This window comes from Lemur catta, chromosome 5, assembly GCF_020740605.2.
Source record: "Lemur catta isolate mLemCat1 chromosome 5, mLemCat1.pri, whole genome shotgun sequence".
Taxonomy (NCBI): Eukaryota; Metazoa; Chordata; class Mammalia; order Primates; family Lemuridae; genus Lemur; species Lemur catta.
Genome location: NC_059132.1, coordinates 101,372,115 through 101,399,158, shown reverse-complemented (window position 1 = coordinate 101,399,158; position 27,044 = coordinate 101,372,115). Strand labels below are relative to the sequence as shown.

General features: G+C 42.6%; 1 protein-coding gene across 7 annotated transcripts in view; it reads right to left on the bottom strand.

Moving 5' to 3' along the window:
- ACSL1 (acyl-CoA synthetase long chain family member 1) overlaps positions 1 to 27,044 on the bottom strand; it is a 63,196-nt gene that overhangs the window by 9,203 nt on the left and 26,949 nt on the right. For 2 of the 7 annotated variants that reach the window (XM_045552398.1, XM_045552401.1), the window contains exons 3-13: positions 21,261 to 21,375; positions 17,480 to 17,544; positions 14,224 to 14,325; positions 11,933 to 12,032; positions 11,530 to 11,708; positions 8,528 to 8,560; positions 8,305 to 8,356; positions 7,703 to 7,776; positions 4,703 to 4,780; positions 2,022 to 2,156; positions 544 to 678 (exon numbers count right to left, since the gene is read on the bottom strand). In XM_045552398.1, the coding sequence (XP_045408354.1) occupies positions 544 to 678; positions 2,022 to 2,156; positions 4,703 to 4,780; positions 7,703 to 7,776; positions 8,305 to 8,356; positions 8,528 to 8,560; positions 11,530 to 11,708; positions 11,933 to 12,032; positions 14,224 to 14,325; positions 17,480 to 17,544; positions 21,261 to 21,375 (1,068 nt within the window). Of the gene's footprint in view, positions 1 to 543; positions 679 to 2,021; positions 2,157 to 4,702; positions 4,781 to 4,853; positions 4,932 to 7,702; positions 7,777 to 8,304; positions 8,357 to 8,527; positions 8,561 to 11,529; positions 11,709 to 11,932; positions 12,033 to 14,223; positions 14,326 to 17,479; positions 17,545 to 21,054; positions 21,158 to 21,260; positions 21,376 to 27,044 lie in introns of those variants that run through there. The other 5 variants (XM_045552397.1, XM_045552400.1, XM_045552403.1 and 2 more) reach the window with 4 other exon arrangements.

Below are 27,044 nucleotides of genomic sequence, written 5' to 3'. Positions count from 1 at the left end.
GACTCGGGATGGCGCACAGAGAATGCACGGTGTTCCCAACAGCGACCCAGGGCTGGAGCTTGTTTCTACCTGCAGCTGCCTCATTCCTTCTCAGCGGGTCTGGATGCAAGCCAGCACCTCTGCTGACGGGCGTTTTAGGGAATTGGAACGAGACCACAGTGGGTTTCTGGCAATTACCACAATTTGGGCATTTTGGGGGGACATATTATCATACATTCTTTACCGTTCATGCTTCAAAAAATTACCTCAAGAGTGACATACTTGTTCCAGAAAAGCTAAACAAAATGGAGAATGAGAAAGCCTATAATACCCTGAATCCTTTAGCTATAGCTACAATGTTGTTCAGATTTATCTTGGAGACTGAAGTTTGCTTAATGGCTTTGTCCTTTATCTTTAGACACGTGCCACGATTAATCAAACGTGCCACTCTCTCCCTGACCTTCATGTCTCTCTTCAGACCAAAAGAAAAAAAAAAGCCTCGTAGAAACCCTGAAACCTAAATTAGTCTACATGAGAACTAGTAGCTGTGAGTCTATCTGTCACCTGTATTTTGTGGAAGATCAGTTTGTCCCACACGCTGTTGTTTCTGATGATGCCTCTGCGAAGCTCTGCCTCTTTCCTCTTGGAGGCAAAGTCCAGGAGCCATCGCTTCAGCGTGGTGTTGGCTTGTCCAAAGATCTAGTAAGGCAAGAAGCAAGAATGTTTCTGCCCCTACGAGGATGGCTAGGATCAAAGTCAGACAGTTGTCAGTGTTGGTGAGGATGTGGAGACGCGGGGACAGAACACGGTGTGGCCTGGCCATTCCTCTAACACTTCAGCACAGGTACCACAGGGCCAGCGACTCCACTCCTGGGATGCACCCGGAGAAATGACAACATACGTCCACAGGCAAACTTGAAGCGTTATTAATAATAGCCAGAAGCTAGAAACCACCCAAATGGCCACTGATGAAGGATGGATAAATAAAATGTGTTATATACACACAGTGGAACATTACTTGGCTATTAAAAGGAGTGAAGTACTGATACACGCTACATGGATGAACCTTTAAAATATGTTCCTGAGAGCAGCCAGTCACCAAAGAACACATGTGGCATGATTCCATTCCCATGGAAGCCCAGAATGGAGGAATCTCTAGATTCCGGACATAGACCAGTGGTCGCTTGGGGCTGGAGGAGACTTGGGGGATGGGATGACAGCTGAAGAGCAGGTAAAGGGTTTCTTTTTGAGGTGGTGAAGATGTTCTAAAATGGCCTGTGGTGGTGGCTGCAGAACTGTACAAGCACTAAAAAGCTTTGAGTTGTACACTTTCAGTAGGTGAATTGTATAGAGTGTGAATTACATTTCAATGAAGTTGTTTAAAAAATTTTTTTTAAAAAACCGTTAAAAAATAAGCAGGTTCTCAGACATAACAGAAGCACTGACTGAAAATAAAGAGTATTAATACTGCCCCACGGAAATTCATGTGGAGACTGCCCAGGCCACACGCAGCGTGGCTCAGCCGTGCAGCCCACACCATGATGCGGCACCGTGGAGGCACTGGTGTTCGCTCGGGCCCTGCCGTAGCTGAGCAAACTCTGTCAACACAGCTAAGGATTGCTTACTGTGTTTTATGTGTGCATAGAGATTCACGGTTAAGAAGACCATTCCACAGTCGTTATCTTACGTGATCCAATTAGCGACTTCCAAAGACAGGCAGCAGGGACAAGAGGGGATAGCCCATCTTGTAGATGAGAAGCAGAGGCTCAAAGGGTTTCTTGCAAAAACAAAATGCCCTGCCAGCTTACACCTGTACCGTGCCTTCAGTTTACAAGGTGTGTTCATGCATTTTCGCTTGCGATCCTTACCGATGACTGTGAGGTAAAGGTGTCCTCACTGTGCAGATGCATGAACTGAACTTCTGCAGGAGTAAGCGGCTTGTGCAGGGTCACACGGATGGGACACCGCTAAGCCCAATGCAAACCCGAGCATCTGCCACAGAGTCCGCAGTCCGTCCCTACACTTTGCCGCTTAGAACTTACTCGATCGAACATGCGGTTCAGCAGCCTCGGAACCACAGGAAAGATGGTGGGTTGAAGCACCTTGAGGTCATCCATAAGTAGCCTGATATCTCCTTGGAAAAACCCTATTTTAGCTCCATGACACAGCATTACACACTACAGAGGCAAAGAGAAACAACTGTTTATCACTGCAGCACGGGGCACACGGCAGACAGGCGGGCAACACACAAGACTTTGGTTTTAGCATTTCAGGCCAGTTTCCAGAAATCTTAAGAGTTCCTAAATGCATGTAGCTTTTTAAAAAATGTACATGTATTTACTGGTCATTGTACCACATGGAGATGTGGCATTTCTCTTGATCATCCTGAAGATACAGGAGTTAGTATGAAACCAGGCTATGCTGCTTTTAGTGATGATCACAGAGGCTCTATTATTTCAGCTTCGTGATAAAACTTGTAGAATGAATGACATGGTATTATATACTGCAAATATTTTTAGCCTCTGAAACTTTAGATCTAATTTAGTTTCAAAATAAAAACTTAACTCCTTGCTACCATCCCAGCTCATTATAGTCTCATTTTCTTTTATGTGAATCTAACTAAAAATTTCTGAAAAGCCACTGAATATGATGAAGTTGAGACCCCAGAATATCTAATGCCACAGTGGCTGGTCATTCAGCTGTAATACACTGCATGGTTTTTTTTTTTTTTTTTTTGAGACAGAGTCTCACTTTGTTGCCCGGGCTAGAGTGAGTGCCGTGGCGTCAGCCTAGCTCACAGCAACCTCAAACTCCTGGGCTCAAGCGATCCTACTGCCTCAGCCTCCCAGGTAGCTGGGACTACAGGCATGCGCCACCATGCCCGGCTAATTTTTTTTTGTATATATATATTTTTTAGTTGGGCAGATAATTTCTTTCTATTTTTTAGTAGAGACGAGGTCTCGCTCAGGCTGGTCTCAAACTCCTGACCTCGAGCAATCCACCCGCCTCGGCCTCCCAGAGGGCTAGGATTACAGGCGTGAGCCACCGCGCCCGGCCTGCATGGTTTTTTTAACCGCGCTGTTAAGCCATATGGACTTGACAGTTTGCCTTTTTTTTTTTTTCTTTTTGAGACAGAGTCTTGCTCTGTCACCCTGGATAGAGTGCAGTGGTGTCATCGTAGCTCACTGCAACCTCAAACTCCTACGCTCAAGTGATCCTCCTGCCTCAGCCTCCTGAGTAGCTGGGACTACAGGCATGCGCCACCACGCCTGGCTAATTTTTCTACTTTTTTGTAGAAATAGGGTTCTGCTCTTGCTCAAGCTGATCTTGAACTCCTGAGCTCAAGCGATCCTCCTGCCTCAGCCTCCCAAAGTGTTAGAATTACAGGCATGAGCCACCACACCCAGCCAATTTGCCTATTTTCAATTTAAAAAAGAAAAGAAGATTCAAAAGATAATGTGATCGAAGCACAAATGTTCTCTGGCTCAAAAGCAGAAACCACAAGAAAGGTACACCATGTACTCTTTAAAAATTAAAGCTCAGGAGGCTTTTGTTTGGTGCGGCCTGCCTCCTAGGCACACCTCTAAAACTAGTCAGGGCCGGGTGCGGTGGCTCACGCCTGTAATCCTAGCACTCTGGGAGGCCGAGGCGGGTGGATCACTCGAGATCAGGAGTTCGAGACCAGCCTGAGTGAGACCCTGTCTCTACTAAAAATAGAAATAAAAATTATCTGGACAACTAAAAATATATATAGAAAAAATTAGCCGGGCATGGTGGCGCATGCCTGTAGTCCCAGCTACTAGGGAGGCTGAGGCAGTAGGATCGCTTGAGCCCAGGAGTTTGAGGTTGCTGTGAGCTAGGCTGACGCCACGGCACTCACTCTAGCCAGGGCAACAAATCGACACTCTGTCTCAAAAAAAAAAAAAAAAAACCAAAAAACTAGTCAGGTACACACGGTCCATGAGCAACTCATTTGAGATTGCTTTACACATTCAAAAGATCCCAAGCTATGCCAGAAGCAGAAGCAACAAATGGAAGATGGGATCTAACCACCCTTGATCCTTTAGGGGTAAGTAAACCCGACAGGGCAGTGGCTACCCAGTGTGGGCTCACTATCAGTCACCTGTCTCTAACACCCAGCACAATACCTGGCACACAAATATTTGCTAACTCAATGAATGGTGTCTGTTGTTTTTCCTGAGTAAAAAATCCAAAATTGTCCAAGAAGGAAAAAAGGTGGTTCTTGGTCAGTTTTTAAATTAGTCGCACAGTTGTATAGAGGGAGCCCAGGGAAAGGTCAACTAAAAGATCACCCTCCTTTTCCAAGGTCACTTAGCATATTGGTGAAAAAATTAGTCTTATGCCAACTTGTGCACTATGAATAGGCACACTCAAAAAATGGAGACGTAAAAAAAATGTTTTTGTTTTCCTTTTTATTTTTTAAAAATAGAAACTTCTTACAGAATAGAAGCCTCACTAGGTTTTGTAGGATTGAATTAATAAAAATTTTACTTTCACAGTTAATCTTACTAGAATCATGCCCATAATTAGTATCCTTCAAAAATTTGAGATTCTAATTTTAAAGCAGATGATTAAAGTTCAAGTATCCAGTTCAGACCCAGGAAAAGAAAGTATACTCTTTCAAATAATTTGTACCATTTCTAAAATGGGGCTGAGCAAATACTTTACCCATGGGGCTGACCGTGTGCACCATCCAACTTACCACCAAGAGCTGCTCATACATGTGTGCAAGCGGTAAAAATGAAATGTGTGTGTCACTGGCATTCAAGGCAAGTGCTTTCTGCAAAACAAAACAATTTCACAGAACACAAACAAACAAGCAAGCAATCAAGGAAACAAAACTAAATGCCTACCTCTACAACTCTCTCAAACATATGGGCCAGGGGTAGGAAAGATATCAAAATATCATCTGGGGAAGGATTGACTGTTTTCTGTAAGCAAAGACACCAGCAAAGCAGAAAGGCGTTAAGATTGCCAGGAACTTTCCATTTTATTTCAGAGCACATAGTACCTCAATACTAAGGAGAAACAGCTTTTGCTTATGGGGTGCAATTTTTTCTCGCCAAAGAATGAAATGAAAAGCAACACCTCAATTATTCAAATAGAGTAGAAGTCATTCCCAGTGACAAAGTAAATCCACTTCAGGACTTTCATCAAAACAAGGAAAATCTGGCTCAAATTAAAATGTTAAGGGATTATGTGCTCTGAACAGTATTTCAGATTTATAGTACCTCGCTACCCAACAAGTTCAATTCCACCTTAAGATAAGAAATATAAAATCCAGTCCAACATAAGCTAGCACATTATGTTGCAAAGGGAAAGGAGAGAAGATAAATTAGATTTCCAAGATCCTTCTATTTATAGTACAAATGTTATTTGTAGTATAAATGTATCCAGAATATTTGAGTTTGATCAACACTTTTACCTTAAAGCCTTATTTTACTCCATAAAAAACATCACACTTTATTTAACACAATCTCAGATCCAGCACCAGGGAATTTGCTCTCCCATGAAATGCTAATCATGACGGGTCCACAGGCAGATTAAGTTTGGACATCTGGTTGCTCCTAGAATGGGCCTTACTTAGTGGCAGGCACAGTGAGGGTTTGCATGAACTGTTTGTATTATTAACATAAAGAATTCTGGCCAAAACAGGGTGTCCAATGGCAGCTGTCTGCTGTCCACTAAGAAATGAGGGCATTGTCAAGTTACCCAGGGGGTGATGGACTTATTTCTGAGCCATGCCCTCCCTCTCTCCAAAGCTGGGTCACCCTTAATAATAATGTAACGATGGATAACAGCATCAGTCCTTTGCAAACACAGCAGCCCCGGAAGTGTTGGACATAGGCTGAGCATGCTACAATCTTAGCTTGATTTTGTTCAAGTGTGACCTGCATCCCAACTAGTACTTCTCAGTATGAAATTGTTATATAGTTAAGAAATCAGATTTGATTAATAGCTATACTTCTCAATTTTCTGATTTAGTACAAAAATTATATCCATTATTATGACTAGAAGTTTTACAAAGTTAAGAATGCCCCTTGATATTATAATTGATTTTTTTAGGCCCCTGTTTTTTGTACTGATATAATTGATTTTAAATAAAGTTCTGTGATTATTTGCCTCAATGAGCCACCAATGCATTTTAAGTTTTCTTTGAAGGCCAAATAGGAAATTAAAATTTTGCTTTGGTAAGGTACTACATGTTGAACTCTGTTTATAAAGCATACACCTCTAAAAAAGTTATTTGGAACTAAGAAAATGTGAGTGGAGTAAAATAAGTGGCAAGATCCCCCAAAGATCAATCTCCTTGCAGCCACCAAAGATGTTCATTCCCCCAAACCATCAAGCACAGCCACCTGCCACAAAAATTAGGGCTACAGAATACTCCCAAGAAGATTGCAAAAGCAAATTATGTTAAACATGAAGAGTATGAAAGAAAGGCATTATATTGTCCAAGTACATTTTTATTTATTTAAAAACAATTTTTTTTAAAGATGGTCTTGCTCTGTCACCAAGACTGGAGTGCAGTGGCACAATCATAGCTCATTGTAGCCTCAAATTCCTGAGCTCAAGTGATCCTCCCTCCTCAGCCTTCCCAGTAGCTGGGATTACAGGCATGCGCCACCATGCCTAGTCAATTTTTTTTTGTAGTGATAGGGTCTGGCTATGTTGCCCAGGCTGGTCTCAAACTCCTGACCTTAAGCCCTCTTCCTGCCTTGGTCTCCCAGAGGACTGGGATTACAGGCATGAGCCACAGTGCCCAGCCTCAAGTACTTTTTTAAAAGGCAAGTTTGAATATAGTTTTGGTGTTATGGACTGAATTATATCCCTTTCCCCCTTCCAAATTCATATGTTGAAGTCCTAACTCCAAATGTATTTGGAGATGGGGCCTTGATGTGACCATATTTGGAGGTGTAGGTCCTGATCCGATAAGGCTGGTGTCCTTACAAGAAGAGGAAGACACACCAGAGCTTACTCTCTCCATACGTGCACAGAAGAAAGACCATATGAGGACACAGCTAAGGTGGCTGTCTGCAAGCCAGAAAGAAAGCCTTCACCAGAAACCGAATTTGCTGGCAGTCAATCCTGGACTTCTAGCCTCCAGAAGTGTGAGAAAATATACCTCTGTTGTTTAAGCCAGCAGTCTGTGGCATTCTGTTATGGCAACCTAAAAAAACTAGGACACTGGGATAGCAAACTTTAAAATTATAGCAAATTAATTTAACTTTGAGGCTTTAATCCTTCTCATATGATGGAAGTCCAATTGACCATAATAATTAATAATTATTCAAAAACCTTCAGCAGCTTTTAACATTTCATTGACAACTTAAATTATTTTCCCAACACGGGGACAGTGGATAAAAGCACAAGAGAGTCCATCTCTTCTCTGTCCTTTCCTGGACATATTTATAGGAGAGTATCCAAATAATGTTTTACGATATAAAAGCTGTAGTAAATTCCATCCATCAATTCACCTTAATGGTCACAAACAAGAGTTGGAGATTAGGTCCACAATGAAAACCATTTGAGCGAAGGTGACTTTAGGCTGTGTTAAAGCTCCAACTTCAATTCTATATTTCAAATAGTGTTTAAATACAACATGGGCCTCACACAGTGGTGTCACCTTGCCACTTTCATTCCCGAGGCCTAATGTCAACCAATGAATAGGAAGAAAGATGACAATACCCCAAAAAGTTACCTCTGTCATTTTCACAAAAGCTGAACAATCGCTCACTACATTTCGATGAGTGATCAGTGCTCCTTTGGGGTTGCCTGTGGAGCACACACAAAGCAGAACAAAGTTAGAGTTTGACTCCATCAAAGAAAGGCATAAATGAAAGAATCCTGGAAACCCTTATAATTAGGGCCACAAAGACTCTACTGTTAGATACACCCGTGAAAGCCAAATGTTGAGTAACACTAGATTCCTAAGCAACCTGCAATCGTCCAATGACTTATCTTAAAATTATCTTAAACAATCTTTATTAACACAGCCAAATTTTAGAGGGTGCATGTAGCAATAAGAGGGGAAAAACCTGGAATTTTCTTCATGGGAACCACTGATATGGTTTGCCCTAGGAAGACGAGTGAATCTAACGTCACCTTCAATGAATGAGGACATACATGTCACTCTTAGATTCTGAGAGTACCTTACAGAGCACCAAGATAGCACTTGAATCACTTCCATCTCTTCTGCTTTCAGTCCATCTACAGTTAGCTAGGAAGTCAGCCAACAAAGTGGGCGGAGTGGGGTAGACTTCCAGGGAACATGCATAAAAGCAATTCTATTTCAAAACTTACCTGTAGTTCCACTTGTGAAACAAACTATTGCAAGATCTTCAGGTGCTGGAGGCTAAAGAAGATTAAAAAGAAAAAAAAAAGCTGATACAAATCAGAATAGGAAAAGAGGACTATAAGCCACGAAGCATCACCCGAGACTCGTACTACTCTCTGATCCAATATGATCAGATGTTGCGAACTGCGAGGAGGGTTGGCTGAGCAGGGCCTGACACCGTGTGCTTACCTTGGGCTTCTGCCTGTTGGCTCTTCCCAGGTCCTTCATTAGAGGAGAGAAAGAGAGAAAAAAATCTTAAATGGAAACATTATTCTAACTGTAAAGAATAAAGTCAAGTCAAATCACGTAAAGCTGACTCTATTGTGAGGTTCACTCACAGCTGGCATAATTTTCAAATTAAATGAACTATGGCAATTTTAATTAACCAGAACCAAACTATTTATTGTTATATATGTTGTCCTCAGAAGCCATTTTCCGGTTACCTCCTGTCTAAAACTACATAAATGGTATTAGGACTGGCCTGTGAAATAGGATTTATTAAAAAGGCAGCGATCAAAGTCTTTCACAAGGTGTTTCTGGTCCCCACTCACACTTGCAGTTTGGGCCTTTAACAAAGCCCTGCCCTTAACCCCAGCCAGACACTGCAGACACTCTGCAAGCCCCCTAGTCAGCGCACGGCTCTCCCTGATCGCCAGCTCTGCACACCTGAGGAGAAAAATCAATCTCTGCCAGATTTAAATGCGCCATTTTAGAGAGGCTCAAACATCTGCACTGCCCACAAAGAATGGAGAAAAGACTTGGGAGCCTTCAATTATATAATAAAACAAGCCACAGTAGAAGACCTAAGACCACTTCCCATGTGGACCTAAAGGTTAAGAACGACAGATTCATTTCCGAGGGGCAGCATTTGCCAGCAGCAGGCTTCGACTTACTACCACTGATGTGGTTCAGTTTTACTGCACTGGGGCAGTCTCGGTGACCACATTAATATGCATTAATTTTTAAAAAGGAACTGTTTATACTCTTTTCTTACGAACATTGAAAAGCTTGAGTGAGCATATGGAATGAACATGCTTGAAATGAAATGGAAATGAGACGAGTGTGTTCAGGGCTTGGTGAATTTCTGCCTAGCATATAGTTTTACACAGTTTTTAATCTTATTCACATTTAAATCACACATGACAGAACCACTGATTAAAAGCAGGAACACCGATGTCCAATTAGAAGCCAACCAAGGGCCAAAGCAATGATAGTTCTGCACATTTTTTTTCAAAATACTCTTTATTAACACCACATTTCTACTCATCTGTTCAAAACTCTTGCACAACTTCTGGAGATCTCCAATTCTTCAAAAATTAGTGTTAAATAAAATAAAGCAATACTTACACACAATTTTGCTTTTAATTTACTGGGAACAAACATTATGCAAATTAGTGCACTGTTTGCCACGAAACTTTCACAGCCTTCAATCTGTCTTATCTCATCATTTAGAAAAAAATACAGCAATTATTTTAAAAAAACAAGTTGCCATCTTTGTTCCAAAAAAACAAAAAAGAAAAAAAAATTATGAACAAAAACTGAATTCTAGTTAATGATAAACACACTAACATGTTATTTATTGCAAAATCTTTAATTTACGGAAAATGTATCACAGCAATAAGTTGGATTGATGAATGGAGGGACAGAGTGATGGATTAATATGTGATAAAGCAAATATATTTATATATTTAAACATTAGACTCTTGGTGGTGGGTATACAGCCATCTATCATACAATTCTTTTAGCTGTTTATATTTTTGAAAACTTTCATAACTAAAATATTTTTTAAAATGCAAATGTTCCAAATACCAATGTTTCTATTTTTGATCCTATAAAAATATACATTAATATAAACTTGATCACAAAATCAACCACATTGCTAATTTTAAACTCATTTCTTTAAGCCTTCATCTTTTGCTCACAAAATTGTTAAAAAAACTAAGTATGAATCCTATTAAGCAGGGATGAGTAAAACAATGTCTTTTATAAATTAAGATTTTAACATAAATTTTATATTACAATCTTCAGTCACTCATCTGAATAATTTTTTAATTTTAAAATTAAATATAATATGGTATATCATATAGCAGTCAAAAAAGACAACATATTCCTCAGTTTTTGTGGAGGGGAGGGGAGAAGAAGGAAAGTGGGGAAAGAGATCACGTTATAGTGAAAGGGGATTATGAATAAAAAAAGAAAAGTGGGGAAATGCTAGGTAACAAGCTAGCTAAAATACCAATTTAACAATGATGCACACCCATTTGCACTTATGAAATCATGGTCTATGTTGCTGTGTGTGAATGCACGACAAAAGGTTTTGTTAGAACAAATGACGGTTTCCCTATGACTACTAGGTTCCTCAGGAAAGGGTCTATAGATCCCTATTTGTAGCCTTAAATTCCTTATAGGAGGAGAACTATAAATAAAATTTAAAACCCTGCTTATAAAAAAGTTTCAGAAAAGTATTCAAGACATCTTCAGAAAGAGAATGACTTACTACCCTACTTAGCCTAGTCCCTCCTACAACGTGTACATGGAAAGATTCTCCTCCTGCTAGCTTCCTTGGATTGAACTCTAATCCAGGTCTACCCAGGGGTATCAGCTTCTTATATCGTCTGACATCAAAAAACCAATTTAAATATGGAAAACACTTATTTTCCTAGAAGGGTTACCTTCTAGGAAACAATAATGGGATTAATGTGAATGTTAAGAAATTTAATATGAAAAGAAAGCAAATCAAACATGTACTCTGGAAATTCATCAGGACTCTACAAAAGCAACCTGAGAAAAAGGATGAGGAGGCAGATTTCTCTACCTGGCTCAGTTTCAGAGACAAATCAGTAAGTAAAAGATGTTAAGACCTAAAGAGGACATAGGAACTTAAATTTCCACCTGCCTGAAGCTGAAATTCATATTTCTGACACTTACTGGCATGGTTCGTCAGTACTCTGGAATAAATACAGGAGCACTGCAACTCACTTTACCAGAAAGTACTTCTGTAAGCTGTGACATATTAACACGTGGCATGCATGTAGAATTCTTTCCAGTAGTAAGATGGGAATTTCTGCTTTATCTCTTTTACGGCTTCCCAAGATGCTAGAGTTGGGATTGCTGGTGGCACTGAAGATCACAGTTGAGCCAAAATGACCTCAGGGGAACCCTTGGGGAAGTGTGCAGGACAGATGACTCACCTCCATCGCCTTCATGCTGATGATTTCCACCCCACACTTCTTGCCTCGTTCCACCAGATCACTACTGTAGCTGTCCATGACAATTATGATTTTAAGGCCTGGTGTTAACTTATTTTCCACACCCTCCAATAAGAGCCTGGCCTTCTCTGGCTTGTCAACAAAAATCAGAGAGAGATCAGCTGTAAATGAAGAGACACAATGAAGAATAAGCTCTGGGATATTAAAAGCTCGACTCCATAATATCTGACACAAAGATATTTTAAGTACTACATTCTTTGACTAAAAAGGTAGAGAGATACACATTTCAACCTAAACCCCTTATCAAGTCAAATGTAAGCAAATGTAAAGTCACTGACCCTGACCAATGACGAGGCCGGTGTGCACATGAGGATCACAGACATACCTTTGTTGACTATGTACGTGATGGCTTCGGCTCCCAGGGTGTCGTAGAGAGGAACAGTCACCATGGAGTAGGCAAAGCATCCTTGTTCAATAATCACCCACTGCACAAACAGAAGAGGTTGGGGGGGGTGGGTAGAAAATGAGATGTCATGATGGAAATACGAGGAGAACAATACCCTAAGAGAGATGCAAAAGGAAAACATTTGACGTGGCAAAATTAACATTTGCATGTCTGCTGCTCTGTTTCAGGTGCCACAAGGGGCTCATAACGAGAACAAAACACTTGCCCCCTTCTTAAAAAGAAAATATGCCCGAAGAATTGAGGTAAATACGTGAAAAGATAATTAACGGTACAAGACAGTGACTGGTTCCGAGATGGGAGAGCCCAGCACAGGCTAAGGTGGCTGCCAATGCCTTTGACGGGGAGGAAACTGAGATTGCCCCTTTTGCAAGAGAAGTACAATCTGGACAGAAAGAGAGAGAGACAAAGGCAAGTAGATGCCAGCAGAGGGGACTGCAGGACCCAGCAGAGGAGGGGAGGTCAGTGAGCGACCTGGCCGGCACCCAGGGCTCTGGCGGGGCAGTGGGGAACAGCCACTGCAGGTTTGCAGGCAAGGCAGCGGCTGCAGGGTGTGAGGACCAGTCTGCAGCAAGGGTGCTCTCTGGCCTGGGAACAGGGAGGAGGGGAAGATCCGCCTACTAGGAAAGTTGTTTTGGCAAGATCTTCCCAGAGAAGTGACGAAGGAAAGAAGGGATCCAGCAACTGGTTATCTTGCCACATAGCGAGATGTGGTAAGATGTGTCTGAACCCATCAGCTGCACAGCCACTGACCTACATACGAGACAGATGTGGCAAGGTCACTCCTAAGCTTATGATCCCTCAGGGGCACCTCATTGGCTCCCACTGCATGTTTCAAACCAGCCTGCCCGCAGAACTCTGGCACCCGGCACAGCTGAAGGAAGGGAGCACAACCCACTCACCCACTCGGCCTGGAGGTCAGGCCCACTCTCCTCAGCAGGGTAAGTACAATGTATAAGGCCCTCTCTTTCCTGCCACTCCGTGCTCTACCACATTAAACACTTTATTTCCAGACATAGACGTGCTGTTTGATGTGAACATGTGGCTGCTCTTGGCATTCCCTTGGGCCCCCCACCCCTGTTTCCTCTGAGATTATACTTAGGTGCTGCCTCCAGGAAGCCCTCCTTGACTGAGTTCCCATAATCCTTCTGCCCTCCACCCACACTGACCACTTTACAGAGAAAGTGTCAGATTTTGGGTCTGATTTCTCTTACATGGTACCTTAGAAAGAGGGTCCAAGTCACTGTGAGCTTTGGTGCCTTGCACAGTGTCTGGCATATAGTAGGTGCTCAACAGTTGTGCTAACTCATAAATATAGGAAGACATCTACATGAAGTAAGGAAAGTGTGTAGCAGTTATAGATAAATATTTTGGATGTGTTCATTTGGAATGAAAGAAACTAAATTCCACAAGCCCAGTCATAGTCTAGCTGTGGAAAATGCTCTTTTCCCCTTAGCAGCACATAAAACTCTAAGAAGCCGCTGTAATTTATCAAATAGTCAGTAGCACAAGGATTGATCCAACATGTCTTTTGGACACAAGTAGGTATAAGAATAAATCTGATTTCTTCCAGACACATGCTTGAATTTTTCCAAGCCAATTATACCACAAACCTGCTGATGAACACGCTAAGCAATACCTCCAAAGAGCTCCTCGTACCCATGCACTTTCATACACTGGTTTCCAGAAGCACCACGGTGGGCTTAGACAGCCCAAGAACTGTCTAGACGAAGGCTGCCTCATGGTGAGGTACCTTCCCCATTGCCCAAGGTACTTTAAACTTTGTAATCCAACCAGAGGGAAAGCTTCACACCTCTCAGAAAGAGGAGAGCCTACTGTTAACAAAAATGTATCTAAGTTTCCCTATAATTCATTTATGCTATTTTTCTAATCATAGAGGTAGCACTCAAAGTGAAATGACTTCTGTGTTAGTTACCTGCTCTAAGGATTTTGTTTGGAAACCTCGTTTAAAAAAACTAAAACTAATAATATAAAAAAAAGTGATTTATTTTTTTTCTCTTAAAGGCTAGGAAGGCCCTGGTTCAGATTTTCATACGTGTAACTTTCTAAGGTGTAACACGAAGCCATATTCCCAGCAGAAATCAGGTGTGCACAAAATCTGGTCTCCAGCAGAAGTCAGGTGTGCACTCTGGTTGGCTCTTATATCCGAGAACTCTCAAATCCACGTACGGCAAGGGCCTAACGGTTAATACCTCAGGTCTATTTTGAGAAAAGATGCCAATGAACTGATCCGGGGTGGTCTTCAAGATCTTCTGGAGCAGCGCTGAGCCTATGCACTCCGCCAAGTCTTCAACCTAAAATGGGAAGGAAAAAATCAGAAAGAAGACCAGGCCCCATCTCAAGTGGTGCCACACAGAGAAGGGGAGAAGGAACAAGAGGATATTCCTCTATTTATACAGTTTTGTAAAATACGCGGCTTTATTCGCCAGAACTCAGTGTTAAGAGGACTGCTTGGAGGGCTCCTTCCACAAAGCAAATTAATCTCATCCCAGGAGCTGCAGGTCACAGATGATTATAGGTCACAGCTTCTTACACATTTCTTTTTTCTATTTTAGTTTTCTAAAATTATAAAAGTAATACAGAGACATAGATTTTTTTTTTTTGTATTTATAAAGAGCAGCAAAGCAGCCCAAACCTGACTTTTTTTTTTTTTGAGACAGAGTCTCGCTTTGTTGCCCGGGCTAGAGTGAGTGCCGTGGCGTCAGCCTAGCTCACAGCAACCTCACACTCCTGGGCTCAAGCGATCCTCCTGCCTCAGCCTCCCGAGTAGCTGGGACTACAGGCATGCGCCACCATGCCTGGCTAATTTTTTCTATATATATATTTTAGTTGGCCAGATAATTTCTTTCTATTTTTAGTAGAGACAGGGTCTCACTCTTGCTCAGGCTGGTCTCGAACTCCTGAGCTCCAGCGATCCACCCGCCTCGGCCTCCCAGAGTGCTAGGATTACAGGCGTGAGCCACCGCGCCCGGCCCCAAACCTGACATTTTGTGTAAACACAGAAACAGCAAGTTTTTTGAGAGAACCTTTCAAAAAATAAGAGCAAGCTCTGATTAGGCTCCACAATTCCATTCTTGAGAATTTACTCTTAGGAAAGAATTCAATCTCAGAAAGAGGCTTTTAAAAGTCTATGTGCAGAGATATATGTATATTTTAAAATTATCTAAAGTCAAAAATCTCTAGGGGAAAAAAGACCAGTGGCTGGATGGTTGAGTAAATGATGGTAAACCTCTGAGAAAATGTTACATGGTTGATCAATATTGCAGTGATGAAAACCACATCATACAGGATATTATTAATAATAACACAAATACAAAAATGCATATGATTATAATAACTAAGTAAAAATAGGTAGATTCACAAAATTAGGCAGGGCTATACACTCATCCCTATCCTCTGCCCACTCCTACCCCAAATTAACTGAAATTTTAAAAAACTATTAAACTTTGGAGTTCTTTTCTTTATTCTCTGTTGGTGAATTCTCAAGAGTAGTCTTAAAGCACACCTGCACCCACAGACAGTAAGCCAGCCCTATCCCTGGCCCGGAACCCTACTGGTCTGGCACTGGGTGCCCTCCTGGCCCTGCCTAGTGGGACCAGACTGACCCTGGTGAGGTGACAGCAGGATGCCATCAACAGGCATGTTACCTTACTCCATGGACGAGTTCACAACTCTCGGTTGCACTTAAGGGATCAGAACCTGATAAATGCCTGCAACTGTTTGCAGAGCTTATTGGATAACGTGCGTACATTTATAGCTCTAGAAAGACAGTTCATATTTTTTTTTAGAAAAAGCCTCAAAGGGATTCCTAGCACCCAAAAGGTCACATTCACTGGCAAGTAAAAAAACCAAAAAAAAAAAAAAAAAAAGATCTAAATGTGCAAATCCAAAGTTGGCTTCAGTTAAGCCTAGTTTTATATCTTTGCCAGCCTCTGCCTGAAATGTACAAATCATAGGTTCACACCTTCAGAAACCCCAGTGATTTTCAATCTGTCTTGAAAACTACAATCTGCAAGGGATGCATCTTCTCTCTTCCAGCCAATAAACACCACAAGTAATGCGGAAAGCACTGGATGATTCCATGAGGCCTTAGGACCAACATGTACAAACTGTTTTTACACCACCTGTGAAAATGAGGGATCTTGGAAACTACTATTTGGATAGGAAGTGACTATTTGGCTTTGGTAGGGCAAACTAAAAAAAGGGAAATCCTCACAGTTACCTGAGCCACAGCTCATTACTCCTTCTACAGGCAAGGTATGATAAGTCACTTTACCTTTTCACGCTCTTGCGCTACTCAAGCAAAGACTTTTGCATTCTGTCAACCCTCAGAGGGCAGAAGGGAAGAAATCATGTGTTTCAGTCTAAGAACCAACAAGCCCTATTCCACAAGCGTGGCTCTGTGGCTCCAAATGACAATTCCCTTCATAGACACACCCCCCAAATACACCAGCTACTAAAAGCACCTTTCATACAAAACACAGAAGGAGGAAGTTGTTTGTATTCACGAATGCCATGGGTTTACTGCCCCTGGAGGGACAGGGAGCCTTCTCTGGACAGCTGCACTGGACACAAGAGGCAGCAAAGCAAACTGACAGGGCCAGCTGTGCCTGCCTGCCCTCAGGGTGCCACTTGGACTGGGGAAAAGCAATGGCATCCAGATTTGCTGTCATCATGATAAAAATAAAGATGAAAATCAACGTCTTCCTGCTCTGCTACCTACTCTTCGCAAACTGCTATCTAAATAGGTTCAGACATTGCTGGGTGGAGACCAGAGAGTGACAAACGTCAAAACACCCAGATCCCAGCTCCCCTTGTGTTTATACAGTAAGCATGGCAGTGCCTTCCTGGGATATCTGTGCTCTTCCCTACGGCTGCCCTGGGGTTAAATGTCACACAGGTGGTGAGTCAGCCAGGACAGTTTTGAGGATCTGCAGAGCACAACAGAAAAGCCCTATGCAAGAGGCTGTAGCTCCTGGCTCTGCCACTAACCAGCTGTGACCGTGGGTGGGTCACCTCCCTCCCTACAAAATGTTTTCCTCATCTATAAAATAAGAGAGATGCTCCATATTCCTGCTTCTAAGTTTTTCTAGTGAAAACTCAGGCAGAGAGGCATAATCCTACCCCTACCTCCCCAGGGAGAGGAGTCACCAGCTTCAAGCAGTTTCTAGAATTTTATTTTAAAAATTACACTTGACTCTATAATGTATCCACATCAGTTTTAAAATAAAGTACTTTGAACTGCCAGTTAAATTACCTAACTCGTTCTCCCCAAATTTTTGCATCAAGTTTCTCCATGTGGATGGTCCACGTCTATGGCGATGCTCTGAGCTAGTCCAGCACATACACTCTGTAGAAACCTTCCAGCCCAACCTTCGAGAGCTCCCGGAACTAACATGAGCAAGCGTGCCTGCTTGCTCCAGCAGTCCACGGGGCCAGAAAACTCACCTGCTTGTATGAAAGCCATTCATAGGGCTGGTTTGGTTTCCGAGAGCCCAAACAGGGGCCATTATCTAAAAAGAGAAAAAAACAAGGATGGGCTTAATGTGTATAAATATCCCTAGATTTTAATTTCCATCCCACCTTACTCTAAAAGTATCAGGTAGACTCTACTTTCTTCCTCAGATTAGAAATGATGAGTTCAGATTAGAAATGTTTTCTCCCTGGATTTTGGTCTGATTTTTTGTTTGCTTATTTATCCCTGTTTTGTTTCTTCAATGGGCAGGAGAGGAGGATAGAGAGAGAAGAAAAGGCTGATATGACTTCTAAGGGCGACACCTCATTTGTGCATCCCTCCGTAACACCCTGTTGGTGCAGACCAGGCGCCAGCAGCTGAGAGGTAAGGAGCTGCTGTCGGCTTTCAGAAAGAGGTATTCCTCAACATTCCTAAAGAAGTTTAAAGCATTCTAACTCAGAATATGAAAAGGAAAGTATAAACCTTTATGTGCCCTGGATTCCTAGTTACATGGGTGAAGTCGCGATGGCAGAGAAACAAAAGCGAAGAAAAGACATAAAATGAGGGGAGAGGAGGGGGCATTTGTGAAAGCAAGTTAAGAAATATTAGGATGCGTCCTGATTTCAATTTAGGTGCTAAGGAAGCAGAAAGACACCGTAATACGTCTGGCTTCACCAGTGCAGGTCTGAGTGTTCACGGTGTTCTGATGTGGTGTGAGGACGTGGCAAGGAGGAAGGAAGCTGTGACAAGCCTGGGCCCGTCACACAGACAGTGCCCCAGAGGACAGAAGTGTGAGGCACGTGCAGATGCAAGAATCAGTCCTGAGGATGGGGGCGCACACAGGCTGGACACACTGACTCCTTTGCTATCCCTAGGAACAGTCCTGATGGAAACAGAAAGAGCCTTATTCTCAGACCCTCTTCAATATACACAGGCCGTAACCAAGCCTGGGCCGTACAAGCAAGTCCAATCAGATGTTGCTTTCAGATGGAAAAACAATACATTAACCATATGAAATGATGCTATTTTATTCCACAAAAACAGAGACTGGCAAACTATAGCCAAGGGACCAATCAAGGCCCACTGCCTGTTTTTGTAAATATACAGTGTTATTAGAAAACAGCCACACTCATTAACTTATGCATTGTCTTTTTTTTTTTTTTTTTAGAAGCCAGTGTAAAGATATGTATTGTCTAAGGCTGCAGTTGAGTAATTGCAACCAAGATCATATGGCCCCAAAAGCCTAAAATATTTACTATCTGGCCTTTTACAGAAAAAGTATGCTGACTCCAGCTCTAGAACAGTGGTAGTTAAGCCCCAGGCCGACCTGGGGAACTTAAAAAATGTACTATACCCAGGGCTCTATACTAATAACATTTCTGACTCAATTAGATGGGGATGGGGCCTGGGCCTCAGTATTTTTTAAAAGTTCCCCAGGTGGTACTAAAGCACAGCTAGGGACGAGAGCCAATCTTACTAAATGGCTTCCTAGGTGCAGTTTTAAAATACTAGGTGTAAAAACTCTAGCCTGGTTTCTGCCATCATTCAACAAACTTCTGACCACCTTATCCAAATGCTGGGTCTTGCTCTTCTATAAAAGTTCAATTCTATGGCAGTCTAAAAAAACTCAAAGAGAATAAAAATCTCCTCTGGAAAAAAAAAAAAAAAAAGAAAACAGTGACCTTCAAAGTAGCTCCCTTTAATCAGTGTAAATTAAGAAGACTGAACTTATTTTCCTTCACCTTCTCTGAAGCATTCATAGAAGAACCTTCACTTTCCAAGTAGAGCAAATGACCAAAAAAAATGTTACATGTTGTCTTCAGATCAGGAGAGAGTTAGACGCATATAACGTAAATCACCATGCTCCTAGAATCGCACCCATTGCTAACAATGGAAAATGTGTATTCATTTATATACAGTTGACCCTTGCACAGCGTGGGTTTGAATCATACAGATTCACTTATAGGCAGATTTTCTTCCACCTCTGCTACCCTCAAGACAGCAAGACCAACCCCCGACTTCCTCCTCAGCCTGCTCAGTGTGAGACGAGGACCTTTATGATGACCCACTCCCACTTAATGGACAGTAAACATATTTTCTTTTCCTTATCGTTTCTTAATATCATTTCTCTAGCTTACTTTAATGGTAAGAATGCAGCATATAAATACATATAACATACACAATATGTGTTCATTGACTGCTTATGTTATTGGTAAGGCTTCCGGTCAACAGTAGGCTATTAATAGTTAAGTTTTGGGGGAGTCAAAATTTACATGTGATTTTTGACAGTGTGGGGGGTTGGCACATTGTTCAAGGTCAGTATATATACACGCTTTGTGGTAGTGGCTAACAACACACACACACACACACACACACACACACACACACACACTTCCAAGTGGCCTTCTATTAGGCTGCTTTAACTTATGGATATTTATCACAGACAAACCCTGACCTTGATACCAACTTTCAGAAAGTTAATAAATTAAGTCTGCCTTCCCTTTGTAGTGGAGCTTAATGAGCCTGCAATGGGGATATTGGGACAAACACACTGAGATATCCAATTTTACCAGCATCAAGTAAAAAAGATGATGGGTACTTCTTGAGCACACATTACATTCAGTATGTTGTGGGGGACAGAGAAAGCAGTACCACACGGTCCCCAGCTGTGAAGAAATCACAATCTGAATAGCCATGGCAAAAACAAAAGCTAACCACCAAAAGATTTCAGTAACGAAGCATGGATTCCAAAGACCATTTCTAGAGAAGAACCTGGTATAAGCAAAAATGAAGTGGCTAAAATAAAAAGAGGGATGAGGGAACCGGAAGGTACTCCCTCCTTCACTGAGGATGCATTAATGGAGCGCCTACTGTGTGTGCCGCTGTGTCAGTGCCATGAGAAGGGATGGCTGACGGCCAGCCGGTTCTCAGGGGCTCGGGCTAGTGGGGCCGGATGCCAGGTGAACACCTCTGCACCATCTAGGGCTATGCGGCAGGTGGTCCACGGTGCTGGGAGGGAAAAGGGAGAAATGCCTCACTGGGAGCGAGGGCATGAAAATGACAGACCAGGAAGGTTTTAGAGAAAAGGTGAAATGCGATGAGTTTTAAAAAATTAATAAGAATACATCCAGCACCTAGCCTAAGGGTGGGAAGAAGAGGCTTTATGATCTGGGCAGAAAAAGTGCACAAAGGCTTGGGGGCGGGAGAGAGCAGAAGTGGTCATGGCTTTTCGGGAAGTTCACTGTGACTTGAGGAGCATATACAAGAGGCCTGGAAGGGACAGAGGCTGAAAAGAATGCAGGTACCAGATATCCTGAGGTATCTTATGTCATAGTTAATAATTAAGGGTAATTCCACGAGCCAACATTTCCAAAGTGTCTCAGACAGAACACTGACCTTGGGATGTCAATATTTCTTTCTCAAAATATTTGGGTTTCATGGTCAGGCAAGCTCGAAAAATGCTGGGTGAGGGCCCATTAAACAGGTCTCTTTACTGCAGGAAACATCAGAGCCCACCATGAGCTAATGTACATGTGGCCTGCCATGAAGTACAGGACATGCTGAAAACATGTCTGGTCATGGAGCCGCCTTGGCCACAAGGAACATCTAGAGGGTGCAGCGAGCTTTGGGGCTGACTCTGGGAAAGTTCTGGGTGGAGGCAGAGAGCAATACTAAGTAGGCAAAACACAAGAGCAAATGTTCCTTTCCAAAAGAAAGGCCGCCCTTAGTGAAAAACAGCAAGCGTTACCCACACAAATGCAGTAAAATGCTTACTTGACACCTGTATACCCCTCTGGAAACCTTCGTATAACGTTCTGACGTCGTCATAGAAATACTCCAGGGGCTCGTCACTGTCCAGTAGCGTGGATCTTCGAGCACCTTCACCACCCTATTGCAAAAGACAGACAGGGGAGTGTGTCAGAAGAAAGTGTGAAAAATAAAAAGCCTACAGCATGATGCTTTTATATATGCGCACGCTGCCCAACGGCTAACGCCAGCTAATTACCATATCCGCTCCCTCCCATGCTTGTGGTTTAGTTGTGGGAGAACGCTTAACACCTACTCCTGCAGGTAATTAACTCCAGTCCGCAACTATAGTCAATACAGAGTCACCAGAGTTATGAACAATAGATCTCCTGAGCTTACTCCTCCTGGTGTATACCATAAATATATATAATTTGTATTTGTCCATTAAAAATAAATAAATAAATAAAATTTTTTAAAAATAAAAAGCCTAACGTGCCCCTGTGGCACCCCCAGCACTCCTCCAGGGGGCGCCCTGCAGAGCAGCTGCTCCGTGCCGTGAGTACTTGCTCAATGAACGCAGCCCAGGATTTGCTGACGTGCTGATATAAATCAGTCATTCACCGGGAGGCAAGTGCAGGCTTCAGAGAAACAACACTAAGACAATGTGGCTGGCAAAAGGAAACAACTGAAGAAAAAAAGAAAAGAGGTTCACAGACCGACACGCACTGGTCCTGCCAGACCAGGCCGAGGAGAGCAAGAGGAAGACAGCAAACTGCTCCGCCAGACACAGGCAGGCACTTCTCAGACCACTGCCATCCGCAGCACAGAGGACTGAGCCTGCTCAGTTCTGGTGGACATGACACGCCCCCTGATTTTACTTCTGTGATGTTATCTATATTCTTTTTGAGATGATCTCCACTGTTTTATCTCCCTACCAACTGCACTATAATCTGTTAGGCACTTCAGTTTCTCATATAGCACCTAATAGCTAAACCCATCAGCTATAAAACATAGGGATGTGCAGAGATAGGCCTTTATCAGTTTTACTTGCAACTTTTTTAGGTATGCACCTTTGATGTCGCTGTGCACCTTTCTCTGAGTTGTCTTCATCTGTTGGCTCGTAAGTATGCTCGGTACAAGAACTCGTAACCATGGGTCAGATGACGGTTCCAAGCCTCGTGCGGAAGCAGTGGTATGCTTAAGAGGCCACAGTTCTCCACTGAGAGCTGCTGAACCCTCTGGGGCCACAGAGACACTGCAAGGGGCCCAGACATTCACAGGAACCCCCAAAACATTCTTTAGAGGCTGATAAGTAAAAGCTCAACCACTATGATGTTAGAAGCTACAATCTTTTTTTGTTTTTATTTTTAATTTCAGAGAGGGTCTTTTACTTTGCAATGGTCAGGAAACTCTTGGGGATATTAGACTGTGATATGAGAACTTCTGGTACCACAAGAAAAGGACTGTCCCAAAGTGGAAGAAATCATTTCTGCCTAGAGGCGTGATGAGAGAAAACAGGAAACTCCACGAAGAGGGAAGGAGCTAGGTCTCAAAGAGCTGACAGTCTGGGCAGGCAGCGCTAGTGGGGAACGGACGGGGAAGAACAAACGTGGAGACCCCTTCTAAGGCATTGACTGCCAGATCTGTTTCCATGGACTCTTTTATTTTTATTAGGATTATCCACACCTCTTCCTGCAAGCTCTTTTTGTCTCCCCTACCCCTTAAGTGATACTTTATATACTGTTTTTAAAAACATTTAAGTGTTACAGAAGTATGTCAAAGAAAAGAAGAGTGACTACTACCAACAGTTTGGTAAGTTCCTCCCAGACTTTTATTCTATGCTTCTACATTTATATACATTCTTGCAATATGCTACATATGTGTGTTTAACTTTTGATCCAAAACTGCAAATCGTTTTCTGGAGTAAGTATCTCCCAATCATACCTTCTAATTACAACATCATCTTCTCTATCTTGGCAGAAACTTTCTAATACCTATAGCCATGATTCCAAACATGATTATTAACTACAACATGCCACTTTATAAAACAAAGAAGTTATTCTTTGTGTGCATAAGGATGGAAAAATCTCTTCACTTAAGTATCATGCATTACTAGTACTTAATCTCTGAGTCTGTTTTCTTTTCTGTAAAATGGAGATATTTAATACCATGAGTCTACTTCCAGGGTTATTTTTAGTCAAACAAGAACTTATCTGTAAGATATGAACACATAGAATATTACTCATGCACCCAATAACATGCCCTAAGGAATAATACAAGTCCTCTATAACCTATATCTTTACTCCAACAAATAGCCTAAAATTCAGAAGCAATTTTGTAGCTTTTTAGTAAGTATCAGAGGCCTCTTCAACTCATGAAGCCAGTGAAAAGACCCATGGCACCAAGGCTAAGGTAGGAAGAGGAAGAGGAGGTACGGCATGACACTGAATAAAGAAAATAAGAAAGAGTGAAAAGAGATAATTAAAGTGAGAGGTGTGCAAGGTGAGGAAGGGCTGACTGCCATAAACACCTGCCCTCTAGCCGCAGGCCCCACCCACCTCTGCCTGTCTCAGCTTGGCCTGGAGGCACAGGCGGCCTGGCTGGCCCACAGGGAGGTCTTCAGCTCACTCTGCTTAGGATGGTGCCTTCTCTACTCCTTCCTGGTGTTTTTCAGTGCTATCCCTACAAAGCCACACTGCTTTCTGCACTCTGCTGAGGAGTTCTCAGAGCTGCAAGCAGGGTGGATGGCAAGCAGGTGAATAAGACACAAGCTTGCTCTGACGGGGCCCAAGCCTTGTCCCTAAGTGACCAGAGGGACTCCAGAGAGTACTGGCCGAGCACAAGTGTGCAGGGAAGGTCAGAATGAATAGACAGAAGCAGGCCTGGAATCTAAGGGCCAGGGCTTATCCTAGAGCCAAGTTCCTAAAAGTGTGGTCTGGGAAACACCTGGCACTTGTCAGGAAAGCAAATTATTGGGCTCTATATCAGACCTGCTGAATCAGAAACTTGGGACGGGGTATAATCCAGCAATCTGTGCTTCCAGAATCCCTTCAGAGGACACTCAAGTTCAAGAAGCAGCATCCTGGAGACATCAAGGTCTCCAGCAGGGCAGTGGTGAAGATGGGGTAATGTTTTAGAAGGAAATCTACTGGAAGTGTAAGCAGCATGCAGAAGCAGAACAGGAGGTGGGGAGAGGCTAGGAAGAAGCCAATTCCTCCCAGCCTGAGCCAAGGGAGCAGAGGACAGTGATGCTGGAAGCACTACAGCGCTAATGAACGGGACCTAACAGGTACCACATGTAGCAGAAAAGAAGGAGGGCTGAGAAGACGGCAGTTCCATTTTACCAAATAGAAGACCAGGCACTGGGTATAGGCTTGAAGAAAGAGACTAAGTTTAGCTTTGAGTATGTGCCTGCCATATCCCTTCAAGATAGGTCAACTCTCTTGGTCAACTTCCCAATTCTTATTTTGAGAATCACTGCTCTAAGATCATTTTATAACAAACTTTTAGCTAAATAATTCTTTAGGTTTAAGCTTTTGGTGGCATATAATCTTCAGGACTTTGAGAAACATGGCAGCAAAACAGCCAAATCAAAGTGAAAGAAGGTAATTACATCCCCAATAAAGCCATCACCTTGACAGTGTAACCTGAGGACAAGCTACTTATTATTATTTTAATTAACAATTAGAGTCATTTGCAAAAATTTGAAAATGAAGCAGTCAATGAGACATGCCAAAAAGAGAAGCTAATTGAAGGCACAATGAACCTGAGTAAAAGGTCAGATTGTCACTTAGTTGTAAGACATACTCTAATTTCAAGAGAGCAGGTTGAATAGAAGAGGGAAATGGCACTAAGCAAAAAGATTTGTGCTTTGAAATGTGTTGCTCTATGAGTAACCTAAAGAATCTTTTCTTTCTTTTTTTTTTTTAGAGGCAGGGTCTCACTCTGTTGCCTGGGGCTGGCGTGCAGTGGTGTCTTCATAGCTCACAGTAACCTAGAACTCCTGGGCTCAAGTGGTCTGCCTGCTTCAGCCTCCCAAGTAGCTGGGACTACAGGCACGTGCCACCATGTCTGGCCAAGAATCATCATTTTTGATGTGCATAAGTGCTACCATTCTTCTTGCACAAAAGTGCGATACTTAAACACTGGGTGTTGGCAGCCTCAGTTATATCTACAAACTCAGGGAGTTGCACTCTGAGTGCTGGGAGGCACAGCTATCACAACTGGAACCCAAAATGTCTATACATGTCACAAAACAGCAGGGGATTTGATTACAATATTGGGTCATTCAAGTACATGTGGCTATTTTTAGGAAGGTCTACGTAAATGAAAAATACTTTAAATTTGGGCTTTCTGACATCACCTATGGATTGTGGGTAGAGGTGGAGGTTTCAATTGTGCTCAGAAACAGGGCGAGCTAAGCAGACAGCCCCAATCGAGTGTGCAGGACATTATTAAGACTGTGAGTCAGGAGGGGTTGTGGGTCTTTCATTTCTTCTGCTATAGACCTCTTTAATGTGGTTATATGGTTTTCCCAGTTTAAAAAAAAAAAAAGATGGTGACTCAAACACACTACAGTCAAATCAGCGGTCATGGTCACGAGTACATTCTGTAACATCTATGCAAGCTAAGGTTCCCCCTGAGGTCAGTCTCCCCACACAGGCTAAATCAGGAAACAAAAGTTCAAGTTCCCCTGGGGGGCAGGAAGAGCAGGGAAACCTCGAACATCAGCACGTATAAGAGGCTCCCAAGGCCAGAAGGCTGGTCAGTATTTAACAAATAGGAACACTTGATGGCCAGTTATTTTGTTCCACTCCCCTATTTAAATGCAAAAACAAGTTATGTCCTTGAGGATTTCTTAGGTGGTAGAAAGGCCCAAGCTTCATAAATTGTGGTCTGACCCATCTCGATCTATAAATAGGTATCTAAAGGCCATAGTGGTGAAATGCCCTTCCACATGGAGTGTACATCACCCCTCGGTATCTGCGGGGGAGTGGCTCCAGGTTCCCCACGCCCCAGGAGACCCAAATCTGCAGAAGCTCAAGTCCCTGTTATAAAATGGTGTAGTATTTGCATGTAACCTACACACATCCTCCCCACCCTCCCTTGTACTTTACGTCATCTTGAGATTATTTATAATACCTAACACAATGTAAATGCCATAGAGGTAGCTGTTACACTATACTATTTAGGGAATAATGACAAGACCAAAAGGTCTGTACATGCTCAGTACAGATGCAACCACCCATTTCTTTTCCCCCCAAATATTTTCAATCCATGGATGTGGAAGCCACAGAGGGCCAACAGTATTCTTCCCGGCATTTACATTTTACATGCATCTCAGCCTGCCCAGGGCACCGTCATTTGCTTCTTTTTATAAAGACACAAAATGACTTTTCCATCCACTGACCTTTCAGAGAGGATCTCCAGCCATCAGTTCCCACATCCAGCAACACTACATCCTTGATATATTAAATTAGGTCTTTTAAAGGTCAGCCTATAGGCAACCCTCCCCTCTATGATAATTTCTGAACATAATGGACAGGCTATTTAAAAATACCAAGACTCCCCCAGTATACGAAACTGTAAATGTCACAGGGTAACCATGGAGCTGCAGGGTTGCTATTCACGCTCACCACTTAACTAGCCGACTTCCAGAGATCCTCTCCTCCCAGGTGAGCCCAGAAAGGGCAGCACCATCCTAACAGTCAGTCCTGGGTGTTCACATCCACACGCAGGAAAGATGGAAGGTAAATGACTATTTACCGAGCACCTGCTAAAGGTCAGCCACTCTCCAGAAGAGGAAACTCA